Source organism: Pteronotus mesoamericanus, unplaced genomic scaffold, assembly GCF_021234165.1.
Source record: "Pteronotus mesoamericanus isolate MK-2021 breed Mesoamerican mustached bat unplaced genomic scaffold, CSHL_Meso_final contig_164, whole genome shotgun sequence".
Lineage (NCBI taxonomy): Eukaryota > Metazoa > Chordata > Mammalia > Chiroptera > Mormoopidae > Pteronotus > Pteronotus mesoamericanus.
Genome location: NW_026555065.1, coordinates 6,626,518 through 6,650,990, shown reverse-complemented (window position 1 = coordinate 6,650,990; position 24,473 = coordinate 6,626,518). Strand labels below are relative to the sequence as shown.

The window sequence follows — 24,473 nt, the reverse complement described above, 5'->3', positions numbered from 1 at the left end:
TTGCAATTTAGGCTATAATCTTATTCAAAAGTGTATAAAAACTATTGTGTTTATGTGGAGGGGCCCAAAACCTTTTACAAAAATAGCATAATCATTTTAAGAAAAACAAGTCAAATGGCACATATGTAGTCTACCAGTCAAGATAATGAATAATCATTTATTTTCATACAATTAAGGTAAATAACTTAAGGCGATAATTAGGACAATTGTTAAGATTACAAGTAACAATAAGTGACAATTTGGCAACAATTAACAAGTTGCTGAATAAAATTTTAAAGAGTAATGATAATGTTTGCAGCTTCCACAGACCCCATTCAATTCAGTACTTACAAATATGAGACTTTCCCATTCCCATTTAGCTTATTCTACTTTGTGCTGTATCATTAGCACAGCAGTGCCAGAAAAGAGAGGTCAAATTACCCCCTGTGTAATAGAGCAGAAGACTCTCCTTTCTCACTCTGCCACTCCCTAGGTATTTTTAAAAATTTTCACTTAAGAATATGTTTGTTGGTGAGAGAGAGAGAGAGAGAAAGAAAGAAAGAAACAGAGAGAGAGAGAGAAACAGAGAGAGAGAGAGAGAGAGAAACAGAGAAACGCTGACCAGGGCTGCCTCTCGTAGGTCCCTCAACCTGACCAGGAATCAACCCCACCACGTTTTGACGTCTGGGGCAATGCTCCAGTGGAGCCACCCAGCCAGAGCTCCTTCGGCATTTTATGTAACCAACATAGGCCTCAACAGAGCAAACTTGGGGTAAAGCCAGGAAAGCCTGCTTTTTGGGTTTTTTATTTGATGTGGACTTTTGCCCATCTGCAGATTGCAGAGTGCTAGGATCCAGGAAGTGAGCTTAGGTGGACAGGGATTGATCCAGCCTTTCTCTAGGGCAGTCATAATGGAGTAAGAAAAAACTACAGTTCATGATCTTATTTATTCAACTTCATGGCGCAATTCCCAGTGTGCCTTCAAAAATGAATTATCAATATTTGATACCCCTGACATTATAAACTTCATGAAGTCACTTTATACTTCCTGCAGCAACAATGATAGTAGACATTCAATAAATACTTGTTGAAGGTATTGTTCAATCTCATAAATAAATTATTTTCACTTAATTAAAGAGAAATTGTACATAAACTACCACATAAAACAGTATCAATTTTAAACCTAACATTGTAAATGTCTCATACCACCAAACTAGTATGCCAATTTAAAATAACTCCACTTTATGTCTCTCTCACTTAGCTAAATGGATTGGTGAATACAATAGAAAAATAGCGTGCTGTGAACAGTTTTTGAGAATGTAATGGATCATCAATATTTTAAAGAGTTACTTAATTGTAAATCTGGCCCATTACACAAGCTTAGACCATTATGGTTGATAGCATTTGTGAATTTCCTGAGCAGCCACCTTCCCCTATAAAACCTAAAAAGAACAACAAAAGAAGAAAAGGAAATGGGTTCATAAAGTACAAAATCAGGCAAGTGAAAGGTATCCAATTTTCTACTCCCTTAGTTACAATCAAATGTTGGAAGGGTGAAAAACACCACATCAACAGTGTAACACCTACTTCAGCATTTTTACATTCTGGTGAGGGCACCCATTCCAGTCTTCTGTTTAGACAGTATAGTAGTTACAAAGTGCAGCCAAACATTAAATGTTATTGAGCACTTCTTTGCTTAATTAAGAAGTGCTTTTGTCAGCTTCTTTCCTGTATAAAGGGGTTATTAATTCAAGACTAGAGAACGTGCTCTAGTGGTTTCTCTGTGAAAATATGGTTTGTACATGTGTTACAGAGAGCTGTCTTAATTATTTCAATTTATCAAACAAAATTCTCACTGAATATCTCATGCAACAAATTAAAACCCACGATTGTACACAAACCCTTAAAAGTTCTACAACAGTTCTGTCAAATTTTCAAAATAATAATTACAACAGACCTTAACAGGAGAAATATGGAAGTGTTCAAAGAAACTAAGAATTGACATATCAGTCATTGAAGTCTCCATTAATTCTGTGTTTAGAGCATCAATATCTTGCTGGATTAACTTTGTCTGAAAAAAAATTAAATCAAGAATTTCTGTTTTAAATTTTTTCTCTACTAGTTATTTCAAAGGATGGCTGATTTAATTTTTCAAATTTTATAATTTTCCCAAGAAGTTAAAATTGTTACCCGTTTTCTTTCAGCCTCAGGGTCAGTTGCTGGGGTAAATAGCGCAATTACAGCTCCCAGAAACCCCTGATCAACTTTTAAAGCCATTTCCTGAATGAGGACCATAAAATACCTACGGGGAAAAAAATTAGAAATGAAAAAGGATTTCTATCAAACCTACTAATTTTCAATGTTTAAACTTTGATTTTGGCCAAAAGCCACAGTAAGATCTCGTTCCTTCATCTCTTAGAAAGTGTTATGTTAACAAGATCAAAGCCTACTTAGCCTGAGATCTTTTTCATTAAAGTAAAGATTTCACTAAAGGTAATACTTAGCATTTGAATCCTGAATCTCACATATGCCATGTTATGGAACAGACAAATACAAATAGATGATATAGCATGTATTATCTAATTTTAAAAGTCCACAGCAACTGCTTTAAAGAACATACCTCACAAATATATATATATATATATATAATTTGTATTTCACTGACTATATCTATACTAATTGGAGTTACAAAACGAAGAAAGTGGTTGAAAGAATTTTGTACTTTAAAATACAGACACGCTATTATTAAAATAAGTTTCAACATAGAAAATTACTTGACCAAAAGTAGATTAGGTGGAAATATTCAAGTGGAAAATAATTTTTATATACAGGTCACTTTCAAAAGAGTACAATTTATTTTCAAAGTAGATTCTCATTTTAAATTCCTCCAGAAATAGGGGAGTATTTACTTACTTGAACTGTAAGACTTTACTGTACTCATTAAATCTTGTGATGACACTCACATCAATGAAAGGTTTAGGTTCTAAGAGGAAGATGAAAAACAAGAAGGTAATCAAGCTTCATATCAGGTACAAGTGATATTTACTTAACTTCTATAAACAGAGCATGCTTCAACTTATTTTTTTGCTTTTTACCTGAATCCAAAGCAATAGATTTTGGAGGGGCCACGGGATGAAAGACAACAGGGAACACTGTCCCGGGTAACTGATTATCAACCTGAAAAAAAGAGAACTAACTAAGCAGGGTTGAAAATAATTTAAACTTTTAGTTTCAGAGGCAACATTACAGATGCAACTAATTTCATCATAATTAAACACCTGTACATATATATGTCGTACTATTAGACGTTTCACTTTAGAGTTTTATGCTAAGTGAAATAAGAAAAAGACAAATATCATATGATTTCACTTATAGATAGAATCCAATGAACAAAATAAACTAACAGACAAAACAGAAATAGACTCATAGATACAGGGAACAGAATGACGGCTGTCAGGGAGTTGAGGGTAAGAGGGCTGAGTGAAAAGGTGAAGGGATTAAGGAAAAAAAACTTAGAGACGGACAACAGTATGGTCATTACCAGAGGGAAGGCAGAGTTGTAGGAGGCAGGAAAGTGTAAAGGGTAGATAAATGGTGATGGAAGGAAACTTGACTTGGGGTGGTGAACACACCATATAATATGCAGATGATGATTATAGAATTACATACCTGAAATCTATGTAATTTTATTAACCAATGTCACCCCAATAAATTCAATAAAAAAATAAATAAAATCTTATATACGTCAGCAAGGGCAAGCTTTTTTTTTTTATATAAAGGAACATATAAATATCCTCATCATTGCATTAACATTGCACAGCATTCACATCATTAATGGAAATACTTGTTCCTACGGATTATGTGAAATTTTATTTTATTTAAAATTTTAAAAACATATTTGATTTTACGGGGGGGGGGGGGTGGTATGTGAGGAGAGAGAGAGAAATACTGCCTTGTTTCACTTATGCATTCATTGGCTGCTTCTTGTATGTATCCTGACCAGAGATTGAACCCTCAACCTTGATGTATTGGGACAACACTCTAACCAACTGAGCTACGTGGCCAGAGCATCATGTGAGATTTTTAAGTATCTATAACTTAAATAAAATGTAAGTGGAGATTGGATATGAAATCAAAGGAAAGGTGGAAAGAAGAAAAAAAAAATGTCCTACATAATATTTAGCAGTTAAAAAGGAAGAGAGTGAAGGAAGGAGGGTACAAGCAAACGAGCAGCCAAAACAATCTCCAATAAAGCCCTCTCTCATTCCCATGTAGAATGATAAAAGAAAGTCTTATTCGGGGGCTCCCACAGCAAATTCAAAGGAGTAAAAATAACAATTGCAGTGCAAGGAATACTTTTGCAGGCTAACTGGTCAAATTAAATAATCTTAACAGTGACAAGGCTTTTGGATTTGAATGGTAAGTCTGCTGAATCCACAGGATACATGAGAGGAGAAGAATAAACATACAAACAAAAAGAAATTACAATACATGCTTGAACTCTGTAAAAAAAAAGTTCATCCCCAGGTTTCCCAAAGTGATGAGATAGAGATGTTCCTTCACGTACAATGGGGTTACAGGGTTGTATCCCAATAAATATCATAAGTCGAAAATGCATTAAATACTACACTACAGAGTAGCAGTTCTCACCCCCATAACCATGTGCCTGACTGGGAGCTGTGGCTTCCTGCTTCTGCCCAGCATCACTGTACTGCATATCACTAGTACGGGAAAATACCGGAATTCAAAATTTGAAGTATAGTTTTTCCTGAATGCTTATTGCTTTCACACCATTGTAAAGTTGAGAAACAGTAATTCAAACCATTGTAAGTCAGGAACTGTCTGTGTATGTATTGAATTGAGGATGACAACGTTACCTGAAGCCAGTACAATGTGGCCCTCAAACTTCTCTGGTGAGGAGACTGCTTAAATTCAATCTGAATTCCTGATAAAAAATCTCGCCTTATAGGGCATTGAATAGGGAAGCGCATTTCCATTGGAGATTTATCAAAATTGACCTGGGAAAAAAACACACGTGTTTGTTGATGAGTGAGAATTAGCACTGTAGTCCATTTTAAATATTCATTTTCACAAACTGAAAAGGAAAAATATCTTAATCTCTGTCTCACCAAGAAGTCTACCCCAGGTAATCTATAGTTGCAATGTTTGAAGAAAAATCATCACTTTTCTACCAAAGTTAAGAGGAAAACAAGAAAATAACTGGAGAACTTTTCAATATCATAAACTATACTTAAAATAAGCCATGCTTTGTATTTTTTATTTTCCTCTGAGCATGGCTCACATTTATTGGGAAAGAGTAGGGGTGAGAAGCCTATCTGGTGACCACTGCAAACTCAACCATAAGATATCAAAGACAAAGAGTAACCAAAACTGTATGACTAAATCAGAATGAGCTTGAAATTGCAGTCAAGGTTCTGGGGTCTTCTTGGAGCAAAGTCATTTTCAGAGTCAACACCTGTAAGGGCCTATGAAGAATACACCTGTATTTGTAGACATCTACCCATGTCCAACTATCATTCACATTTAATTTAATTGAGCAAGTTTTCTACTGGTTTTCCATCATTAAAATATGTAATTTTGTGCAGCCTTTTTTAGGCATTACATTATATTAAATACAATTAATACAAAATATTTTTTTAAAAGTTTCAAGCCATCTTAATTTCTCCATAATCTTACTAAAAACAAATCCCATGAAACTATTTGCTTTTTCAATAGAATTATAAAAATAATAAAAAGTCATAGTATAATAGAGAAGTCATATCATACGCCTTAATAACAATATATTTTAATTAATATACTAATTAAAAGTATACTAATAAATATTAGTCATGCCATGCCAATCCTACTAATAAACGGAGTTTATTTACTAATAAATTAGCTTCTACCCACTAATTTTTACTTGGACAATTAAATTTTACTTACCACAACCACAAACAAAATACATATTTAAAAAACAAAACAAAAAATATGACATACCTCAAAATTATTGTCTAGTTTAATCCAGCCATGTTCTCTTGCTACTTGGTATTTCTTATAGGATTGTTCCAGTAACATTATCTGTTTTTGACTAAAAGGCTTCCATTTCTGTTTTGGTTTCATCTCCCAAACAACATCAGAACTAAAATAATTCATAAAGGAAATTAAATTAGGAATTCATTTTTCAGTTTGTGGAACTGTCATTCACCTCAAAATTATTCCAACTATCAATCCTCCATGTGAATTGTATTTATATGAGATTTTTTAAACATCAAAATATACCTGTGTTAAAAGAACATTAAGTAATGGAGCAGGAGAAAGATTTCCTAACACAAGTTGACATCAAACAAAGAACTGAAGTCTTCCTGTAAGGACCATATAGTAAATATTTTAGGCTCTATTGGCTTAGACAAAATTAAAGTTATTATGTAAGTAACTTAAATAACAGAGAGGAAAAATATATTCCACAATTTTTTAATTGATGAAATATAAAATATAACTTTTTATATTTATACTATTTGTATAATATTCGTATCCTAATTGCCAGCACACGATTGCACTTTGGAGCCATTATTAAGTAAAAGAAGAGTTACTGGAAACAAGCACTGTAATACCATTGCAGGTGGTCTGGTAACCAAGATGGCTAGGTGATTAGCAGTTGAGTAGCATATACAGCATGGATACTTTAGACTAAGGGATGATTCATGTCCAAGTAAGACGAAGTGGGGCAGTGAGAGATTTCAACAGGCTACTCAGAAAGGCATGGAATTTAAAACTTACGAATTGTTTATTTCTAGGACTTTCCATGTAATATTTTTGGACCACAGTTAACCACTGGTAACTGAAACCATGGAAAGATAAACTACAGATATGGGGTTAACTACTGTGTAATTACATGTATGGCACTCAAACAGTCTCAAACATAACTACATCACTGACATCTGTTGTGAACTGAGCATTGTGCAAAAAACAGACATAGACATGTAAAAGAATAAGCAAGGCTGCATGCTAAAAAAGCTTTACTTAGGGGCAATAAACTTTGAATTTCATGTAATTTTCACATGTTACAAATATTATTTTTCTTTTGACTTTAATGAACCATTTTAAAATATTAAAAAAATTATTCTTAGATCAAGGGCTGCACAAAAACAGGTAGTGGGTTTGACTGGCTCATACTTTGCTAACTCCTGATTATCCTGCCTGTATAATGATAAAATATGGCTCCATCATATTTTAATCTATGTAGTCTGTCCATATTGATAGTGTTTATAATGTCCTCACTATATAGTGTGTTTAGAGGACAAGAGTCAATGAAGGTAAGGAATAAAATATCTATTATAAATTACATAAATCTAACACCAATGCATGGTAAAAACTCTGCAGCAAATTAGGAAAAAAGGGGAACTTTTTCAAGCTGATAAAGAAGATCTACAAAAAGAACCCTATAGTTAACATTATACTCAAAGGTGAGAAACTAGATGCTTTCTTGCTAAGAAAAAAGCAAAGATATCCACTTTCACAACTCCTATTCAACATTGTGCAGGAAATCCCAGATAATGCAATACAACAAGACAATAAAGTAAAAGGTACACAGAATGGGAAGAAAAAATTAAAACTTTTTGCTCTCAGATAACATGAATGTCTATGCAGAAAATCCCAAAGAATCAACTAAAAACTCCTGCAACTAATAAGTTTCAAGATACAAGGTTATATACGAAGTCAATTGCTTTCTCCTCTACCAGCAATGAACAACAGAATTTAAATTAAAAACACAGTAACATTTCTATTAGTACCAAAGAAATGAAGTACTTCAGTATAAACAAAATTTAACAAATGTGTACAACATCTATACAAGGAAAACTATAAAAGTCTTCTGAAAGAGATCAAATATCTAAATAAATAGAAATACTCACTTACATGAATATGAAGACTTACTACTGTCAAGATACCAGTAGCTCCCCAGTTGATCTATAGATATGACACATGCCCAATCAAAATCCCAGGTAATTATTTTGTGGATATAAACAAACTGATTCTAAAATTTATACCGAAAGGCAACAGATTCAAAATAGTCAATACAATAATGAAGGAGAACAAAAGAGTTGGAGGACCAACACTTCCTGACTTCAAGTTACTGGAACAGTACAGTAATCAAGGCAGTGTGATATTGGTGAAAGAATATATGCAGATCAAGAAAACAGAATAGAGAGTTCAGATATAGACCCAAGCAAATATAACCAACTGATCCTTGAAAAGGAACAAAAGCAATTCAAAGAAGAAAGGACAGTCTTTTCAATGAATGGTGCTTGAACTGGACACTCAGCTGCAAAAAAAAATGTCTAGACAGATGTTGCACATTTCACAAATGTTAACTCAAAAAAATTATAGACCTAAATATCAAACACAAAGTTAGAAATTCCTGGAAGATAACACAGGAGAGAATCTAAGTGACTTTGAGTAGGGCAATGACTTTTTTCCAAAGATTTTATCTATTTATCTCTAGCAAGAGGGGAAAGGAGGGAGAAAGAGAGGAGAGAAACGTCGATGTGAGAGAGAAACATCAGTCAGTTCCCTCTTGTACACATCCTGTCTGGGCAGCAAACCTGCAACCCAGGCATGTGCACTGAACCAGTGACCTTTCATTTTATGGGACAACACCTAATCAACTGAGCTACACTGGTCAGTGTGGCAATGACTTTTAAGATATAACACCAAAAGCATAATCCATGGGGAAAAAAAGTGATAGTGAACTTCATTAAAATTAAAAACAAGTGCTCTGCAAAAGACGCTGTTAAAGTAGAAAAAGAAATCACAGGCTAGAAGAAAACATTAGCAAAAAAAAAAAATGAAAAAAGTCTAGTATACAAAATAGAAAAAAATTCTTAAGACTCGGGGAAATTGGGGGACACCTGAAATAGTGTAAATAATAAAAGAAAAACGTAATGAAAGAAATAAAAGAAAATGTAACATTCAAAAATGTCAAAAGATTTGAACTTCACAAAAGAAAATATTCAGGTGGCAATTAAGCATATGAAAAGATGTTCAACATCATAGGTATTTAGGAAACTGCAAATCAAAACAATGAGATACCACTACACATCTATTAGAAAAGCCAAAATCTGGAACACTGACAAGCCCAAATGCTGGCAAGGGTGTGGAGCATCAGGAAATGCCATGCCTCCCTGCTGGGAATGCAGATTAGTACAGCCACTTTAGAAAACAAGTTGGCAGTTTCTTATAAAACTGAATGTACTCTTACTGTATAATCCATCAAGCATGTTCCTTGATATTTATCCAAATGAGTTGAGAACTTATATCTGCACAAAAACCTGCACGTGAGTGCTTACAGTAACTTAATTCATAACTGCCAAAACTTGGAAGCAACCAAGATTGCCTTTCAGTCAGTGCATGGACAAATAAAATATGGTATAACCAGGCATGGAATACTATTCAGTGATACAAATAAAAGTTATCAAACCATAAAAAAATGCTTACACCACACACACAAGAATAAATTCAAAGTGATTTAAAAACTTAAATGTTAGACCTGAAACCATAAATTTCCTACAAGAAAACATAGACAGTAAAATCTTGGACATTGCTCATAGCAATATATTTTCTGATATATCTCCTCAGGCAAGGGAAACGAAAGAAAAAAATGAACCAATGATACTACATCAAACTAAAAACATTTTGCACAGCAAAGGAAACGATCAACAAAATAAAAAGGCAACCCACTGAATGGGAGAGCATATTCACCAATGATACATCTGATGAGCGTTTAATATCCAAAAGTTATAAAGAACTTACAAAACTCAACACCAAGAAAACAAACAAACAATCCAATTAAAAAGTGGACAAAGGACCCGAATGGACACTTCTCCAAAGAGGACATAAATAAGGCCAAGAGACGTATGAAAAAAGGCTCAACATCACAGTGATCATCAGAGAAATGCAAATTAAATCCTCAAAGAGATTATCACCTCACACCTGTTAGAATGACTATCATCAATAAATCAACAAACATGTGCTGGAGAGGATGTGGAGAAAGGGGAACCCTTTTTCACTGTTGGGGGGAATGCGGTCTGGTGCAGCCACTGTGGAAAGCAGTATGGAGATACCTCAAAAAATTAAAAATGGAACTGATTTATGAGCCAGCATTTCCACTTTTGGGATTTGATCCCAAGAAACCCAAAACACTAATTTGAAAGAACATAAGCACCCCTATGTTCACTGCAGCATTATTTACAATCCCCAAGATATGGAAGCAGCTCAAGTGTCCATCAGCAGATGAGTGGATAAAACAACTATGGGCCACTTACACAATGGAATACTATTTGGCCATTAAAAAGAAAAAGAAAATTTTACCTTTTGTGACAGCATGGATGGACCTGGAGAACATTATGCTCAGTGAAATAAGCCAGTCAGAGAAAGACAAATGCCATAGTTTCATTTGTATGTGGAATCTAATGAACAAACTGAACTAAGAAGCAAAATAGAGACAAATCATAGATAGAGAGCAGGCTGACAGCTCTAGGGGGAGGTGTTGGGGGTGGCGGTTAGAGGGTGGAGGGATCCAGCAAAAAGGAAAAACCACTCATGGACATGGACAATAGTGTGGGGATTGGGGGAGTAGGAGAGTGTAGAGGGGATAAATCGTAATGGAATACAAAAAAAAAAAAAAAAGGAAAATAAAATTAACTTGGAGTTTTAAAAAAATGAGGAACACTAAAAGGACATTTTAGGTGTTAGACGACTATTTGAAAAAGCTACAAACTGTATGATCCCAGTAATATGACATTCTGGAAAAGGCAAAACTTTGGAGACAGTAAAAAAAATGAGAGGTTCAGGGAAGAGAGTGAGGGACAAACAGGTGGAGCATAGGTGATTTTTAGGGTAGTGAAACTATTCTGTATGACACTGCCATGGTGGATATATGTCACACATTTGTCAAAACCCATACAATTTACAATACAAAGTGCATCTCTTACATAAACAGCATAAATAAAGGACGTTAGGTAATAATGTATCATTATTAGTTCATCAACAGTAAAAAAAATTGTACTCACTATTTCAAGATGTTAATAGGGAAAACATGGGAAGTATATGGGAACTGCAGACTCAGTTTTTCTGTAAACCTAAAACTGCTCAAAAAAGCTAAATGTATTTTAAAATACTATGTCACTGACTTACTTGTCCTCATTACATATCCTTACTCAATGTGTACTGAATGCATAGTGTATCAGAAAATATGGTAGTCAAGTTCCTTTAGATGTTTTAAAATGCCCTTATAAATTAAGATCAATCTGACAAAATACTACAAAGCATACATAATGTTAAAGTAAACATACGTTATATCGAAGAACAAGAGAGAAAATTGGATTTATATAATTTAAAAGTGACTTTCATATTTAGTGTAAAAACACTATACAGTACTAAAATGTATAACCAAGAGATTACTCATATATATAAAATATATTAATACTATATTAATGGTATTGTAACAGCATTTATAGAAAGCTTAATCTGTCATGTGCTGTACAAAGTGCATTATATATATGATCCCTTTACTCAATTTTTTACTTCACTAAACACATAAATATCAATAGAGTCTATGTTTGTTATATACCTGGTCATGTTAACCACTCCATCCATCAGCCTCCCAAAACCCTGACTTTTACCAAGGTTAATGATTAGAAAAATCAAAATAAATAAATTCAAGTACTTTTCTTATACAGGTATAAGCAGAACAAGAGAAAATAAGTGGTGCCATCACTATCAAAAAGTTCTAAATAACCACCCATTAACAATTATGTACCCATGTCAAATACTGCCTCCTCTATGAATCTTTTTTCCAATTTATCTAATGCACTGTTGTTGGCTTCCCCAGACCCATGCCAGTTTCTCCAGCTTCTACTGCACAAGACAAATCAGTTGCTTCTATCTTTGTATTTCCATTATATGTGTGCATACTTCTTTGTAGCATTTCTCTGTGTTTTTATAATTCATTTAGAAAAATACATACAAACAACAAAGAAAGAAGCAAATCTTTTTCTTCCCACTTAAGGATGAGTATTGTAAAGTCAAAGACATTGTCTGAGTCATCTTTCCATCTTACGTGTTTTTCAACCAACCAGGAGTGAAAACTGTTATGTTTTCCTGAAAAAATATACAGTATATCAAATTCCAAATAGGTAAATGTTTACCCTCATCACATTTGATATTATGAACTCAATGTCATTTAAAGATTTCTGATGCCTTATCTTCCTTGTTCCCTACCTGGTTATCCCAATATATGAAACTTCTTGCTTCTTTTCATTGTTAACCAGTGAAAGCCCAAGACTGTGAAGAGAAAAGGTTATTTCATGATCAGCCTGCTCCATTTCTTCTGCCTGCAGTGCTTTGGAAACCAAGGCCACATCATCAGTGAAAAGCAAAACTCTCTGGCGCCCATCTAGGAATGACACCCAGTGTATCTGGCTGTTTGCATCATATGGAAACTGTCCACATTCATCCTGGGAAAAGAGAGATTTTATATTAAACCCACAGTTTTTGTTACATAAAGATGAACTACAGTAACTGAAAAAGCTTAGAAAAGTTTTAAAAGCAGGATTATAAATTGGAAAACTCTAACCATCAAAATGACAAATTAAAGTTCTAATCCATTTCAAAACATTCACCAATTTTTTAAACACTAATAAATATTGATAGTGCTTAATTTTTCTTATACCTTAGTTTGAGTTACCTACTTGGTGCTCAAAAAGCACTTGGCAGGAACAAGAACAGCCTTCAGTGGCAGCAGTGCCACAAGATGCTTACTGGTCTCCAAGAGGAATACCAGAACAGTTCAGAAGCTTATTAGACCTCAGGTAAAACTAACTTTTGTCTTAACATTTTTGTTTTAATATTTTATAACACTGTAAACGTTTATATAAATGCCACTGTTTGCCTTTTTGGCTGAAGTTCTCATAGTTCTGAAAAATATGAGCCTTGATTTATTTGGTGTTTTCAGAAATTAAAATAATGATTCCTCTTCATTCTGGGCATGACATAAATATAACCATAGTTCACTTCAACAGGCAGTACTATGTGCTTTTTATCTCATGCTTTCTTGGAAAAAAAAAAAAAAAAACCCAAACCCAAACCCAAAACACAAATAAAGGAAGTTACCAAGAATATACAAATAGGTGAGTTTTACTATCGTTAAAATGTATCTATTGCTTTTATTTTTTTTTTAAAGATTTATTCATTTTTTTTTTGAGAGAGGGGAAGGGAGGAAGAGAAACATCAATGTGTGAGGGAAACATCAATCAGTTGGCTCTCATGCGCCCTCAACTGGGGACCTGGCTCGCAACCCAGGCATATGCCCTGACCAGGAATCGACCAGGTGACCTCTTGGCTCGCAAGCCAGTGCTCAACCCACTCAACCACACCAGCCAGGGCTATCTATTGCTTTTAACATATGTCAAAGTAGCCTATCAAATTTTTTTAAACTCTAATATGCAATCAAATTGTGAAGTCTTTCAGAAATACCTATTAAGAAGGTCCATTCTCTCTTTGTAAACTACAGAATTTGATATGCATGTTGGTTTGATCTTAGTTATTTAAATATTCTCTAATCTATTTGTTTTTCACCTATTTGACCTGTTAAAAATTAAATGAGGTTTGTTAAAATATCCTCAGGTAACTGTGTTTCAGTCGACTTCCAGCATTTTAACCTTCATATATTGATGCAATGTTACTCATTGCATGAAGGTTAGAGCCATCATGCCTTCTTTGTGATATTATCATATTCTACTTAACAGTATTTTCTTTGAATTAGAGTTGTTCAGAAATTAAAATCAACAACTTTGCTTTCTTTTTACATGTTTACCTGTTAAATCTTTACTACATCTTTATGCTTATAATTTTCTGTGTTAGTTTGGTTAAGATAGATCTCTTGCAAGTAGCTTACACTTAGATACTATTTTTTAATTTAATCGGAGTGTATTTTTGTCATTTACTAAAAGAATTTAAACCACTTTCACTTATTGACATAACTGATGGAAGCACAGGTTAATGTGAAATGTCCATGACTGTCAAGTCAGGCAGATCTGGTTTTGAAACCAGCAGTTCTGAGTTCCAATCAGGGAGACTTAACCTGGGATAGGGAACTCACAATACAGTAAACAGATGATGTGTCGTAGAACTGTGCACCTGAGAAACCTGTGTAATTTTGTTAACCAGTGTCACCTCAATAACCTTAATAAAAAAAGGAATTAGAGATAATATATGAAATGCATTAACACATGATATGAAATTAATAAGCAGTATTTGCTACTTATATGCTCCCTCAGGCTTTCTTCTTTTACTTTAATGGCAAAATTTTCTTTATTTTTATTTTCTCAATTGTTTTAAAATTCATTTATCACTGATTTTAGTTCTATTAATTAATAGGGTTTGTTTGTTTGTTTGTTTTACAAAACCATAATCTTTTATCTATATTTCTCAAATTAAAACTTAGGATTAAATGATACATATTACATATCACATATATATGTATATATAATGTATAGAATATATTCTCTTTCTCCACTCCTACTTCACTTTATTTTGCTTGCTTTGTCTTATTTCACCATGCTTTCCCCTACTTCATAGTTGTCTTTTCTTTATAATTCAGTTGAGGATGCCAGGCATACATTTTGAAATTTTCATTCTGGTCCTTGTGTAGTAAAAAATTTTCCAGAGGTATTATCACCCTCTGAATCTACAGGATAATGTTACATTTTTCTCTTGATGTATTTTTGTCATAAATCCCATGTTAATTTTTACTTAAAGAGAAAAGACCTGTTCAGACCTAGCGTTTGCCAATAATATATGGATTTTCTTTGAATTCCCTTTCCTATCCATGAGGGCCTGAGCATAATTCCCTTTTCAGATCAATTAAACGGACAAAAAAAGATGGGCAACTGCCTTGCTTCTAGCTCAGTTTTCATAATCTGGCAGATTATCTCCCAATGGAGGTGCAATTAGCTACTTTTCCTACTGCCTGGTTCCGTAATAGATGAGAAACAGTAAAAACGGCAACCCCCTGCGCACACTATACCAGTATTCCTTATGAATCTGACTCAATATACAGACTGTGCTATCTTTCCCCAGAATGTTTTTCCCACTGTCTCCCCAGCATCTGTATACTATTTTCTTGGATTTGTGGTTGCTGAGTAGCATTAAATGTGGAGAGGAGAAATAATACTGCATAGTACAGAAGCCCCTGAGAGAGGTCCTATGTCTCTGAACCATGCAGCTAAGAGTATCAGAGAATTTAAGCCTCTCCCTACCCCTTAAAACCTTGAGAGTTTCTCTGTTGTAAAAAGCAAACCACAAGCAAGCCAAGAGATTGTCATCAAACTGTCATGCTGAAAATCTCTCCAAGGGTCTTCTAACAGAGAACCTATCAGCCTCATTTTTATGGATATTTCAGAGGGAATATAGGAGAGGATAATTCAGTGACCGCTGGCCAATTGCAATTTTAAAGCAAAAGTCAAGAAAGCTTTTTTTAACGACTGGCATTATCAGACAATGGAATATGATACTGTATGAACTTTTCATGATGGAATAGATTCCTAAAGAAACTAGATGATTTATCATTATGCAAGACAATTCCTGTATTAGAGAAAGGTTGGTAGATAAATTCTTAGGCCGTTCTCAAAGTCTAAGAGTAAGAGTCTAAGAAATAACAAAATAATTAATTAACCTGCCAAAATATTGTTTCAATACATATCTCATTAAATTTATATGGGAGAATTTGTATACTCTAAGACTCTTTAATTAACAAAAGATGGCCTTGACTGGGAAAGCGAGCCTACAACCTCACAGCCCTCAGTGGTATGCGCATGTTCTAAATAAAATTGTTTTTCATTTAGCCTTAAAATTCCTTCCTTTCAAAAACAATTAAAAAACAAAACAAAACAAGCACGTTGTTGATCTCCACTTGGGCAAGATGAAGCAGGCCTATTTTTTAAATAGTAAATAAATTATTTTGACATATCTATGATAAAATATTGGTGTGAACGATTTGCAGTCTAAAGTCCAAAAGTAACTTATTCTGAAATATTTCCCATTCATTTTTAGTTCAAAAACTAAAGATAACTGTGTGAAGCTAGCTTGTTTACTTCCTTTGTCATCATTCACATAATATGATACCTTTAAGAGATCTTGTTGCCCAATATTTGTTTCATATCTCCATGTAAGTTTTCTGGTACCAGTAGGATCTGCCCAGGCAAAAAGTCGAGCTTGTCTTGGCAGCAATTCCACTTCTTCCTGTGTCCCACTGAAACACAACCAATGGATGATTGAAATATCTTGGCCTTGAGGAACCCAGACCTGTGTTTTATTGAGGTAGGGATTGGTACAAAAATCTTATAAAACTGCCTTTGTTAATAAAACACAATTCTGCTTAAAAATAAGTACCCCAAAAGGCCCAGTATACTAACGGCTTTGAGGCTTGGAGTAACAGAATATTGCCCTTTCTGAGGTGGCAGTATGCTCAGTCAATGCAGGTAAGATGACACCAATGGAATTAATTAAGGTAAACAGACGGGCATGAGAGAGCATACCTGTACAAAAAGCTAGGAATAGCAGCAGTGCTTAAATTTAAGCTTTTTAGTCAAATATAATTCATAAAAAATATGAGTTGCAGAAAAAAAATAATTGGGCCCTTACTACTGCCACTCTAAGTGTGGTCTGTGGACCAGAGGCATCGGCCATTGCCTGGGGGCGTGCTGGATATGCAAAATCCTGGACCATATCTGAAACCTACTAAATCAAAATCTGCACTTTAAGAAGACTTCCAGGAGATTCTGAAATGGGCCATTAAAGTTTAAGAAGTATTGGTCCACATAATGTAAACATCTTTCCAGAGAACTTAAAAAAAAAGAAAGTAACCCACTTAGGTTTCAATCTCAGTCTGTCCTTTTAAATATTTCAGTGGAGTCAAGCCAAGCCATGAGAGTTAAGAATACTCAAATCTGGCCCTGGCTGGGTGGCTCAGTTGGTTGGAGCATTGTTCCCTACCCCAAAAGGCTGCAGGTTCCATTCCCGGTCAGGGCATATATATTTGGTGGCAGTTTCTATCCCTGGCTGGGGTGTGTACAGGAGGCAACCAACTGATGTTTCTCTCTGTTTCTCTCTCTCTGTCTCTTTCTCTCTCTGTCTCTCTCTCCTTCTCTCTCTCTCTTGCTCTCCCTTCCCTCTTTCTCTAAAATCAATAAACATATCTTCGGGCAAGAACTAAAAAGAAAAAGACAAATCTAAAAGGCATTATTTTATATTTAAATATAACTATATATATAAAATTGTTTTATAATAAAACAATGCAGATTTACAATAACTCTTTGCAAATATAAAATATTTATAAGAGTATTAAACTGTAAGGGTTTAAAACTACCATTACATAATGGTACCATCCAAGCCAATGACAGCACAGGTAAGACCAACAGAATTCCTATCAGTCTGTACTATCTACTCAGTGTCCTCCCACTTAATTTTTTAGTACCCCTACCAAAACACAAAAAAACTTAGATATAAATTTATAGGAAGAGGTTCACTAAGCATTAACAGATTACAAAAGAAAAATAATGTTTAAACAGGTTCACAATTCCTTACATGCAATTCTAAAATTTAAAAAACTCCAATAGTTCAAAGCTTTTTCTGGAAGTTTTGTGTCAACAGTCATTTGGCAGCAAAATCTGACCAGAAATGAGGTGAGGCTATTAATTGTTTTCATTTATCCCAATTGGTATAAACATTCATAAGTTCCGCTGCAGAAATATTAATGTGTTTGATTATAGAGACCTACCTCAAAACCTGCTTAGAGTATTAGTAATAAACAGCATGCATTCCATGTTACCTTTCCAAACTCTGAAAACATTCAAAATGCGAAACACATTTAGTCTCAAATGTAAGGAATTCTGGACTAGCAAAAGTAAACCAGATTTTCCATGAACTCTTTTTACACCATACCTCTGTTTATATGCGAGGGTGTTCCATAGTGTGTGGTTTATTATTAGGGCAGGTGCAGATCCCTCATGGTAATCAGAGAAGGTTATGACAATTGAATGTTCAGCAGTGTTTACATCCACCAAGATAGCCCCATTCTATTATAGGAAAAAAAAGTACATTTGTGGTATTGCTTTAACTTGTACTTATATTTGGAATTTCAAACAGCTATGTATACACAAAAAGATTGTTTTCTTAAATTCTTACTGAAAAGAGACTGGCTCTGATTTCTTACAAATTTAAGTAGGTATATTACACACTAATACAGCAGTACCTTCAAATAATTACAAGTAGATTTTATGTCATGTTTTAATAAAATATTTTAATGCAAATTTTAAAAATCAAAAATATTTTAAAGCATGAAAACTTACCAGATCTTCTAAGCTCAATAAAGTGCCATTATCCTGTTTGTTATAAAAGAATGGTTTGGAGGATCCTTCACAGCCCACTACTCTCACACAAAGTTTGCCTGACAAATTCTCAGGCCAAAATGGAAGACACTGAAAATGCAAAAGAATATCAGTCTTAAAACAATTCTGTGGTATAAATAAAACAGTGGCTAATTAAGTTTTCACTTCTAAATATGACCCCATTTTATTACTAAGTTTCTTAAAATATTCCTTCCACATCTCATAAAGATGATTGATAATTAATGACTATTTATGAAATCAAAGAAACTCCATCAGAATATGTATTAGTCCATATGTCATTGTGAAATAATTACAATTGAGGAACCAAAGAGCTTACTGATTAAGAATGCCTCAAATATCTCAAATATTTAAAAACTTTAATTTTAATGACACACTTTGTGTATATCTTTAATTCCTTAATGACTATATATGAACCGTGAATTCTTTCAGAGTATCTCATCCAAAATAAATTAGAAAGATAACAAAAGGCAAAGGAGAGAATACCACAGAGCTTGCTGGAATATGAAACACTATCCTTCCAGCTGTTTGATTTTAATCAAATCAAGTATCTTTTTGAGCCTCACTTTTCTTATCAGTAAAACTGATGTTTTAGCTAATACAAAACGTCTCTCTGTTACAGGATACTGGGTAACTTCTGTTTCTAAATAAAAGTACTACTGTTATTAAACTTGTATAAAAGATAAAAAGATAATGAGCATTTACTTGTCTCATTTATTTAATAAACTAGTCTTCTGGTCAAGATGGAGGCGTTGCCAAGTTTGTGGAAATCATTCTAAGTGCCTTGGAAAGTGCATGACTCTTAGAACTCTAAATTTCTTTGTTATGATTGGAATCCTTCCTCTTGAGCTTTTTGCTAAATGTTTTAAAAATTTATTTTTGAGATGAATAGAAGAAAGGCTCTATCCTGAAGGTCAGCTGGTTTGGTTGAAAAACGAGCAAATAGAAGCACTAATGCTTGTCTTTGAACCTGTCCTCTATCCCTCCCTCTCTCATTCTCTTCACCACCACAAATCTTACTCCACCTGCAAAGTTTAGCTCAAATCCCATCTCATGTATGAAACTTTCCCCTTTGATATAGACCACAATGATCTCAACATCCAACAATCTCTTTAACCTTAGAACACTAGGAGGTTAAATTTCCTTCGCTGTAAAGTAAGGGGCTGAATTTTAGGAAATTTTCAAGGAGATTTCCAGCTAATCTATTCAGAAATTTTTAACCACCTATAACTTGGCATATACTACCTGTATTTCCCAATTGTTAATTTATGAGTTTTAAGCCCTCCAACAAGATGATAAGCTTCTTGAATACAGAATACATTATCTTGACTATTAAGACAATACATAGTACATTATGTTTACATACACGTTCTGTACCTATGGGAAGTAGAGAATTAGTGTTACCATACAGACTTGGCTAGTGGTAAATATGATCAGCAATTTTCTTTTTTTTAACAAAGGCTTACAATGTGTAAGAAAAGTCAAAGTTGCTTGATGTATTTTAACATTAACATGACAGCAAAGTGAGTATGACAAAGAGGTATATACAATTCTTGTTTATATGTCTATATGTGTTTGTACATTTTAGGAGCCAGTTATATTAAAGAAAAATTTTACCTCTGAAGAAGCAATATAGTTCCACTTATTAGTTGGCATTGAGCCATCAGATGCAATTTCACCAACTTCTAGTTCTAATGATGACTTATTTGCAATGGTACAAAAGGGTGTCAAAGTAACTATTCGTGTAAGATTAAAACTGCTCATTTTGATGCTAACACCAACCTGTTAAAAGGAAACAAACAAGCTTATTATTTCCCAATACTTCATACAGCATCTTGGACACATACACACCATCTTTGAACACACACACACCATTCAACAAAGACTTCTTAAAATATTTTAAAATAGACTTCTGGCCAAGATGGAGGCGTAGGTAGACATGCTTCACCTCCTTGTACAACCATAAGGAGGTTCACAACTAACCTTAAAACAAAATACAACCAGAACTGCCAGGAAATCGAACTGTGTGAAAGTCCAACAACCAAGGTTTTAAAGAAGATATATTCACCCAGATGGGTAGGAAGGGCAAAGAGGGGGAGCCAGGGTGGAGATGATGGGGTGCAGTGGTGGAGAGGCAGAGGGAGCCGGAAGAACGGGCAGTCCCACATTCACGTGTAGCGGATAAAAACTGGGAGGGACAACTGGGGAGTGAACCATCCCAGCCCCAGGCCAGACTGCACAGCCTAGAGTTCCACCGCCAGGGAAATAAAACCTCATTAACTTTTTTCTGTAAAAACCAGTGGGGGCTGGGGCAGTGGAATAAACTGCCGTCTGTCAGGAGAGTGTATAAAGGACCCACAGGGCCCTAGAATGTATGCAAACCAACCCACTCTAGGGATTCAACACTAGGGCAGCAGTTAGAAGTGTGCCAGTTGCAGACGGGAAGTGGAGAAAGTGACTGGAAATGGGGAGAGAGCCAAGGGAGAAGCACCGTTCCCTCTCTGACCCCTCCCCCACATACAGTGCCACAAAGGGGTAAAGCAGGTTGCCCTACCCTGACGATTACCTAAGGCTCTGCCCCTTACAATGTAACGGGTACGCCTACACAGAGTCAAAACTGCTCCATCTAACACACAGAAACAAACACGGGGCTTGCAAAATTGAGGAGACAAAAAAAATATGGTACAAATGAAAGAACAGATCAAAACTCCAGACAAAGAACTAAGCAAAACAGAGACAGCCAACCTATCAGATGCAGAGTTCAAAACACTGGTGATAAGTATGCTTAGAGATCTCACTGAGTACTGCAAACACGTAAGAAATGAAAGTAACACTAAGTGAAATAAAGAAAAGTCTACAGGGAACCAGCAGTGAATGGAAGGAAGAGGAGTTCAAATCAATGATTTGAAAGATAAGGAAGAAATAAATAAGTCAACCAGTACAGAATGAAGACACAAGAATTCAAAAAAAATGAGGTGGGAATAAGACGACTCTGGGACATCTCCAAATGTGCCAAAGTCCAGATCACAAGGATGCCAGAAGAAGAAGAGTAAGAAATTGAAAACGTATTTGAAAAAATAATGAAGGAAAACTTCCCTAATTTGGTGAAGGAAATAAACATGTAAGTCCAGGAAGCACAGAGAGTTCCAAACAAGTTGGACCCAAAGACAGCAACATCAAGACACATCATAATTAAGATGCCAAAGGTTAAAGATAAAAAGAGAATCTTAAAAGCAGCAAGAGAAAAGAAGAGAGTTATCTACAAAGAGGTTCCCATAAGACCATCAGCTGATTTCTCAAAAGAAACTTTGCAGGCAAGAAGGGACTGGCAAGAAGTATTCAAAGTGATGAAAAGCAGGGACCTACAACCAAGGTTACTCTATCCGACAAAGTTATTATTTATAGAATTGTGGGGCAGATAAAGTGCCTCCCAGACAAAGTAAAGTTAAAAAAGTTCATCGTCACCAAGCCCTTATTATATGAAATGTTAAAGGGACTTATCTAAGAAAAAGAAGATGATCAAAAAACTATGAACAGTAAAGTGATAACAAACTCACAACTATCAACAACTGAATCTAAAAAAAAAAAACACAACAAAACAAACTAAGCAAACAATGAGAACAGAAACAGAGTCATAGAAATGGAGATCACATGGAAGGTTATCAGCAGGGAGGGGAAAGGAGGAGAATGGGGGAAAAGGCACAGAGATTAAGAAGCACAATTGAGGGCCTGGCTGGTGTGGCTCAGTGTTGAGCGCTGGCCTATGGACATAAAGGTTGCCAGTTTGATTCCCAGTCAGGGCACATGCCTGGGTTGTAGGCCAGGTCCCCAGTTGGGGACCTGTCAGAGGAAGTTGATCAATATTTCTCTCGCATACGATGTTTCTCTACTTTTTTTTCTCCCTCCCTTTCCCTCTCTCTAAAAATAAATAATTTTTTTTAAAAGAGCATAATTGGTAGGTACAAAGTAGACAGGGAGAGGTTAAGAACAATATAGGAAACAGAGAAGCCAAAGAACTTATATGGACAACCCATGGACATGAACTAAAAGGCAGGGGTTGCTGGAAGGAAGGAAGGTACTGGGCAGGGGAGGACAAAGGGGAAAAACTGGGACAACTGTAATAGCATAATCATTAAAATATACTTTTAAAATACTTTAAAGTGTTTTCTTAAAGTAATTACTATAAATTGGCTATTATAAGGCATATTCCATTAATGATTATCTTCTCACTAATAAGAAAAATTCTGGTTTCTTAATTTGCCTCCATCGAAAAATCAGCTCAAGAAATATCAACTGGCAATTTAATTAATGATGATTTCTAATGAGAGATTTAGTTTATATGTATTCTATCCTTTTTAACATTCCAAACGGAAGTTGTTTTATCAGTATAGAGGCTCAAGTTTTGAGGCATTTACTATCTCTGTTGTTAAAACAAGGTAAAAATTTCAAAGGGGAACTAAAACAAGTCAACTGGCATTAGACTGTTCAAATTTTCAGTCAAATTTAAGATTTAAGAAGTGTTTGGCAGAGAGTGGAATGGAAGAAGGATTCTAGTATATGTTGACTATTTACCAAAGTGCTTACTTGGATAAGATTCAACTCAGTGTCTTCTTAATCTTTGACAAATTCTGGTTTTGCTATGCTACTAGTGGCCACAGAAATTTGTAGTTAACAGTCCTTCACACAATACTTTGAATTCAAATTTCTGTACCCCTTTGGATACAGCTGGTTTGCAGAAGAAAATATGAATAAAGTCAAAGGTAAACAAATAAAACAGAATCTTACCAGGTATTCCATGTTGTTGGCAGGACACTTGACACACCCATAACTTCCCACTGTATCCAATGAAAAACCATTGGACCAGGCACTAGTTGAAATTTTTAATTGTACCTACAACAGAGAACACATACCATCACACTAAGAAATCTAAAAGACTTTATTAATTTTACTTGATGGAAAGTTGCTAGACCACTAGAAATTTATTTAGCATCATGGGACACAGAAAAATATAATCAAAGCCATACTGCAAATGGGTAATAGAACCACAGAAACTCCGGGGATCAATACAGTAAAAGCAATATTCTGACCTTCTCATTCACCTATGCAATAAGTATAGCGAATTTAAAAATTTATACCAATGAGAGCTTCTACTGTTTTAAAAAAGAACTGTAGTGTAAAATATTTTCCAGCATCAGACTTATGATACAGAGCTAAGAAATAAAGTTTTAGCACAAACTTATGCCTTTACCATTATTCTGCAAATGATAACTAAAATGCATTGTGAGCCCTGGTGAGGTAGCTCAGTTGGTTAGACTGTTGGCCAATTCCCCGTCAGGGCACATATAAGACGCAACCAATGAAAGCATAAATAAGGCGAACAGCAAATCGATGTTTCTTTCCCTCTCTCTCTCAAATGAATAAATCAAATTTCTAAAAAGGCATTTAAATAAGCAGAATAAAAAACTGAGTGTGATAAGAACCATAAACACAAAAGGAACAAAATGCTATCAAGGTGAGACGGTTAAAAGTTTACTTTTGGCTAAGGGATTTAGATAAAGTTTTATAGATGAGACCTAACTGTGTTCCTGTAGTAAGCTTCGTCCACCCAACTCTATTATTAAAAACTTGAGAACAACCAGCTCATGACAGACACATAAACTGTTATTAAAATGCCATGTATTAGGTTAATCAATACTCTAAGACAGTGGTTCTCAAAGTGTAGTGCCTGGACCAGCAACATGAGCATCACCTGGGATCTTATTAGAAATGCAATTACGAGACCCTACTCAGATCTACTAAATCAAACTATGAGAACATGACCCAGCAATCTATTTTAACAGCTTTCTATGGGAGATTCTAACGCACACTGAAATTTGAGAACCACTGATCTAAGAGAACATAAATGGGACATCTAGGCTCACTTTAAACTGTCAGAAAATCCTTCATAAATGTCAGACCTGAGCAGAATGCCATAGGACAAAGAGTAGATAACCAGAAAAGATGAGGCAGACAGGGAGAGCATAGGAGATGAGG

General features: G+C 34.8%; 1 protein-coding gene across 3 annotated transcripts in view; it reads right to left on the bottom strand.

Moving 5' to 3' along the window:
- The window catches only part of VPS13C (vacuolar protein sorting 13 homolog C), a 180,625-nt gene that overhangs the window by 25,606 nt on the left and 130,546 nt on the right, over window positions 1-24,473 (bottom strand). For all 3 annotated transcript variants that reach the window (XM_054565332.1, XM_054565331.1, XM_054565333.1), the window contains 12 exons: window positions 23,226-23,330; window positions 20,058-20,222; window positions 18,384-18,512; window positions 17,977-18,110; window positions 16,159-16,285; window positions 12,256-12,491; window positions 5,977-6,118; window positions 4,857-4,997; window positions 3,075-3,156; window positions 2,893-2,962; window positions 2,170-2,281; window positions 1,937-2,050 (listed from right to left, as the gene is read on the bottom strand). In XM_054565332.1, the coding sequence (XP_054421307.1) occupies window positions 1,937-2,050; window positions 2,170-2,281; window positions 2,893-2,962; window positions 3,075-3,156; window positions 4,857-4,997; window positions 5,977-6,118; window positions 12,256-12,491; window positions 16,159-16,285; window positions 17,977-18,110; window positions 18,384-18,512; window positions 20,058-20,222; window positions 23,226-23,330 (1,557 nt within the window). The remainder of the gene's footprint in view (window positions 1-1,936; window positions 2,051-2,169; window positions 2,282-2,892; window positions 2,963-3,074; window positions 3,157-4,856; window positions 4,998-5,976; window positions 6,119-12,255; window positions 12,492-16,158; window positions 16,286-17,976; window positions 18,111-18,383; window positions 18,513-20,057; window positions 20,223-23,225; window positions 23,331-24,473) is intronic.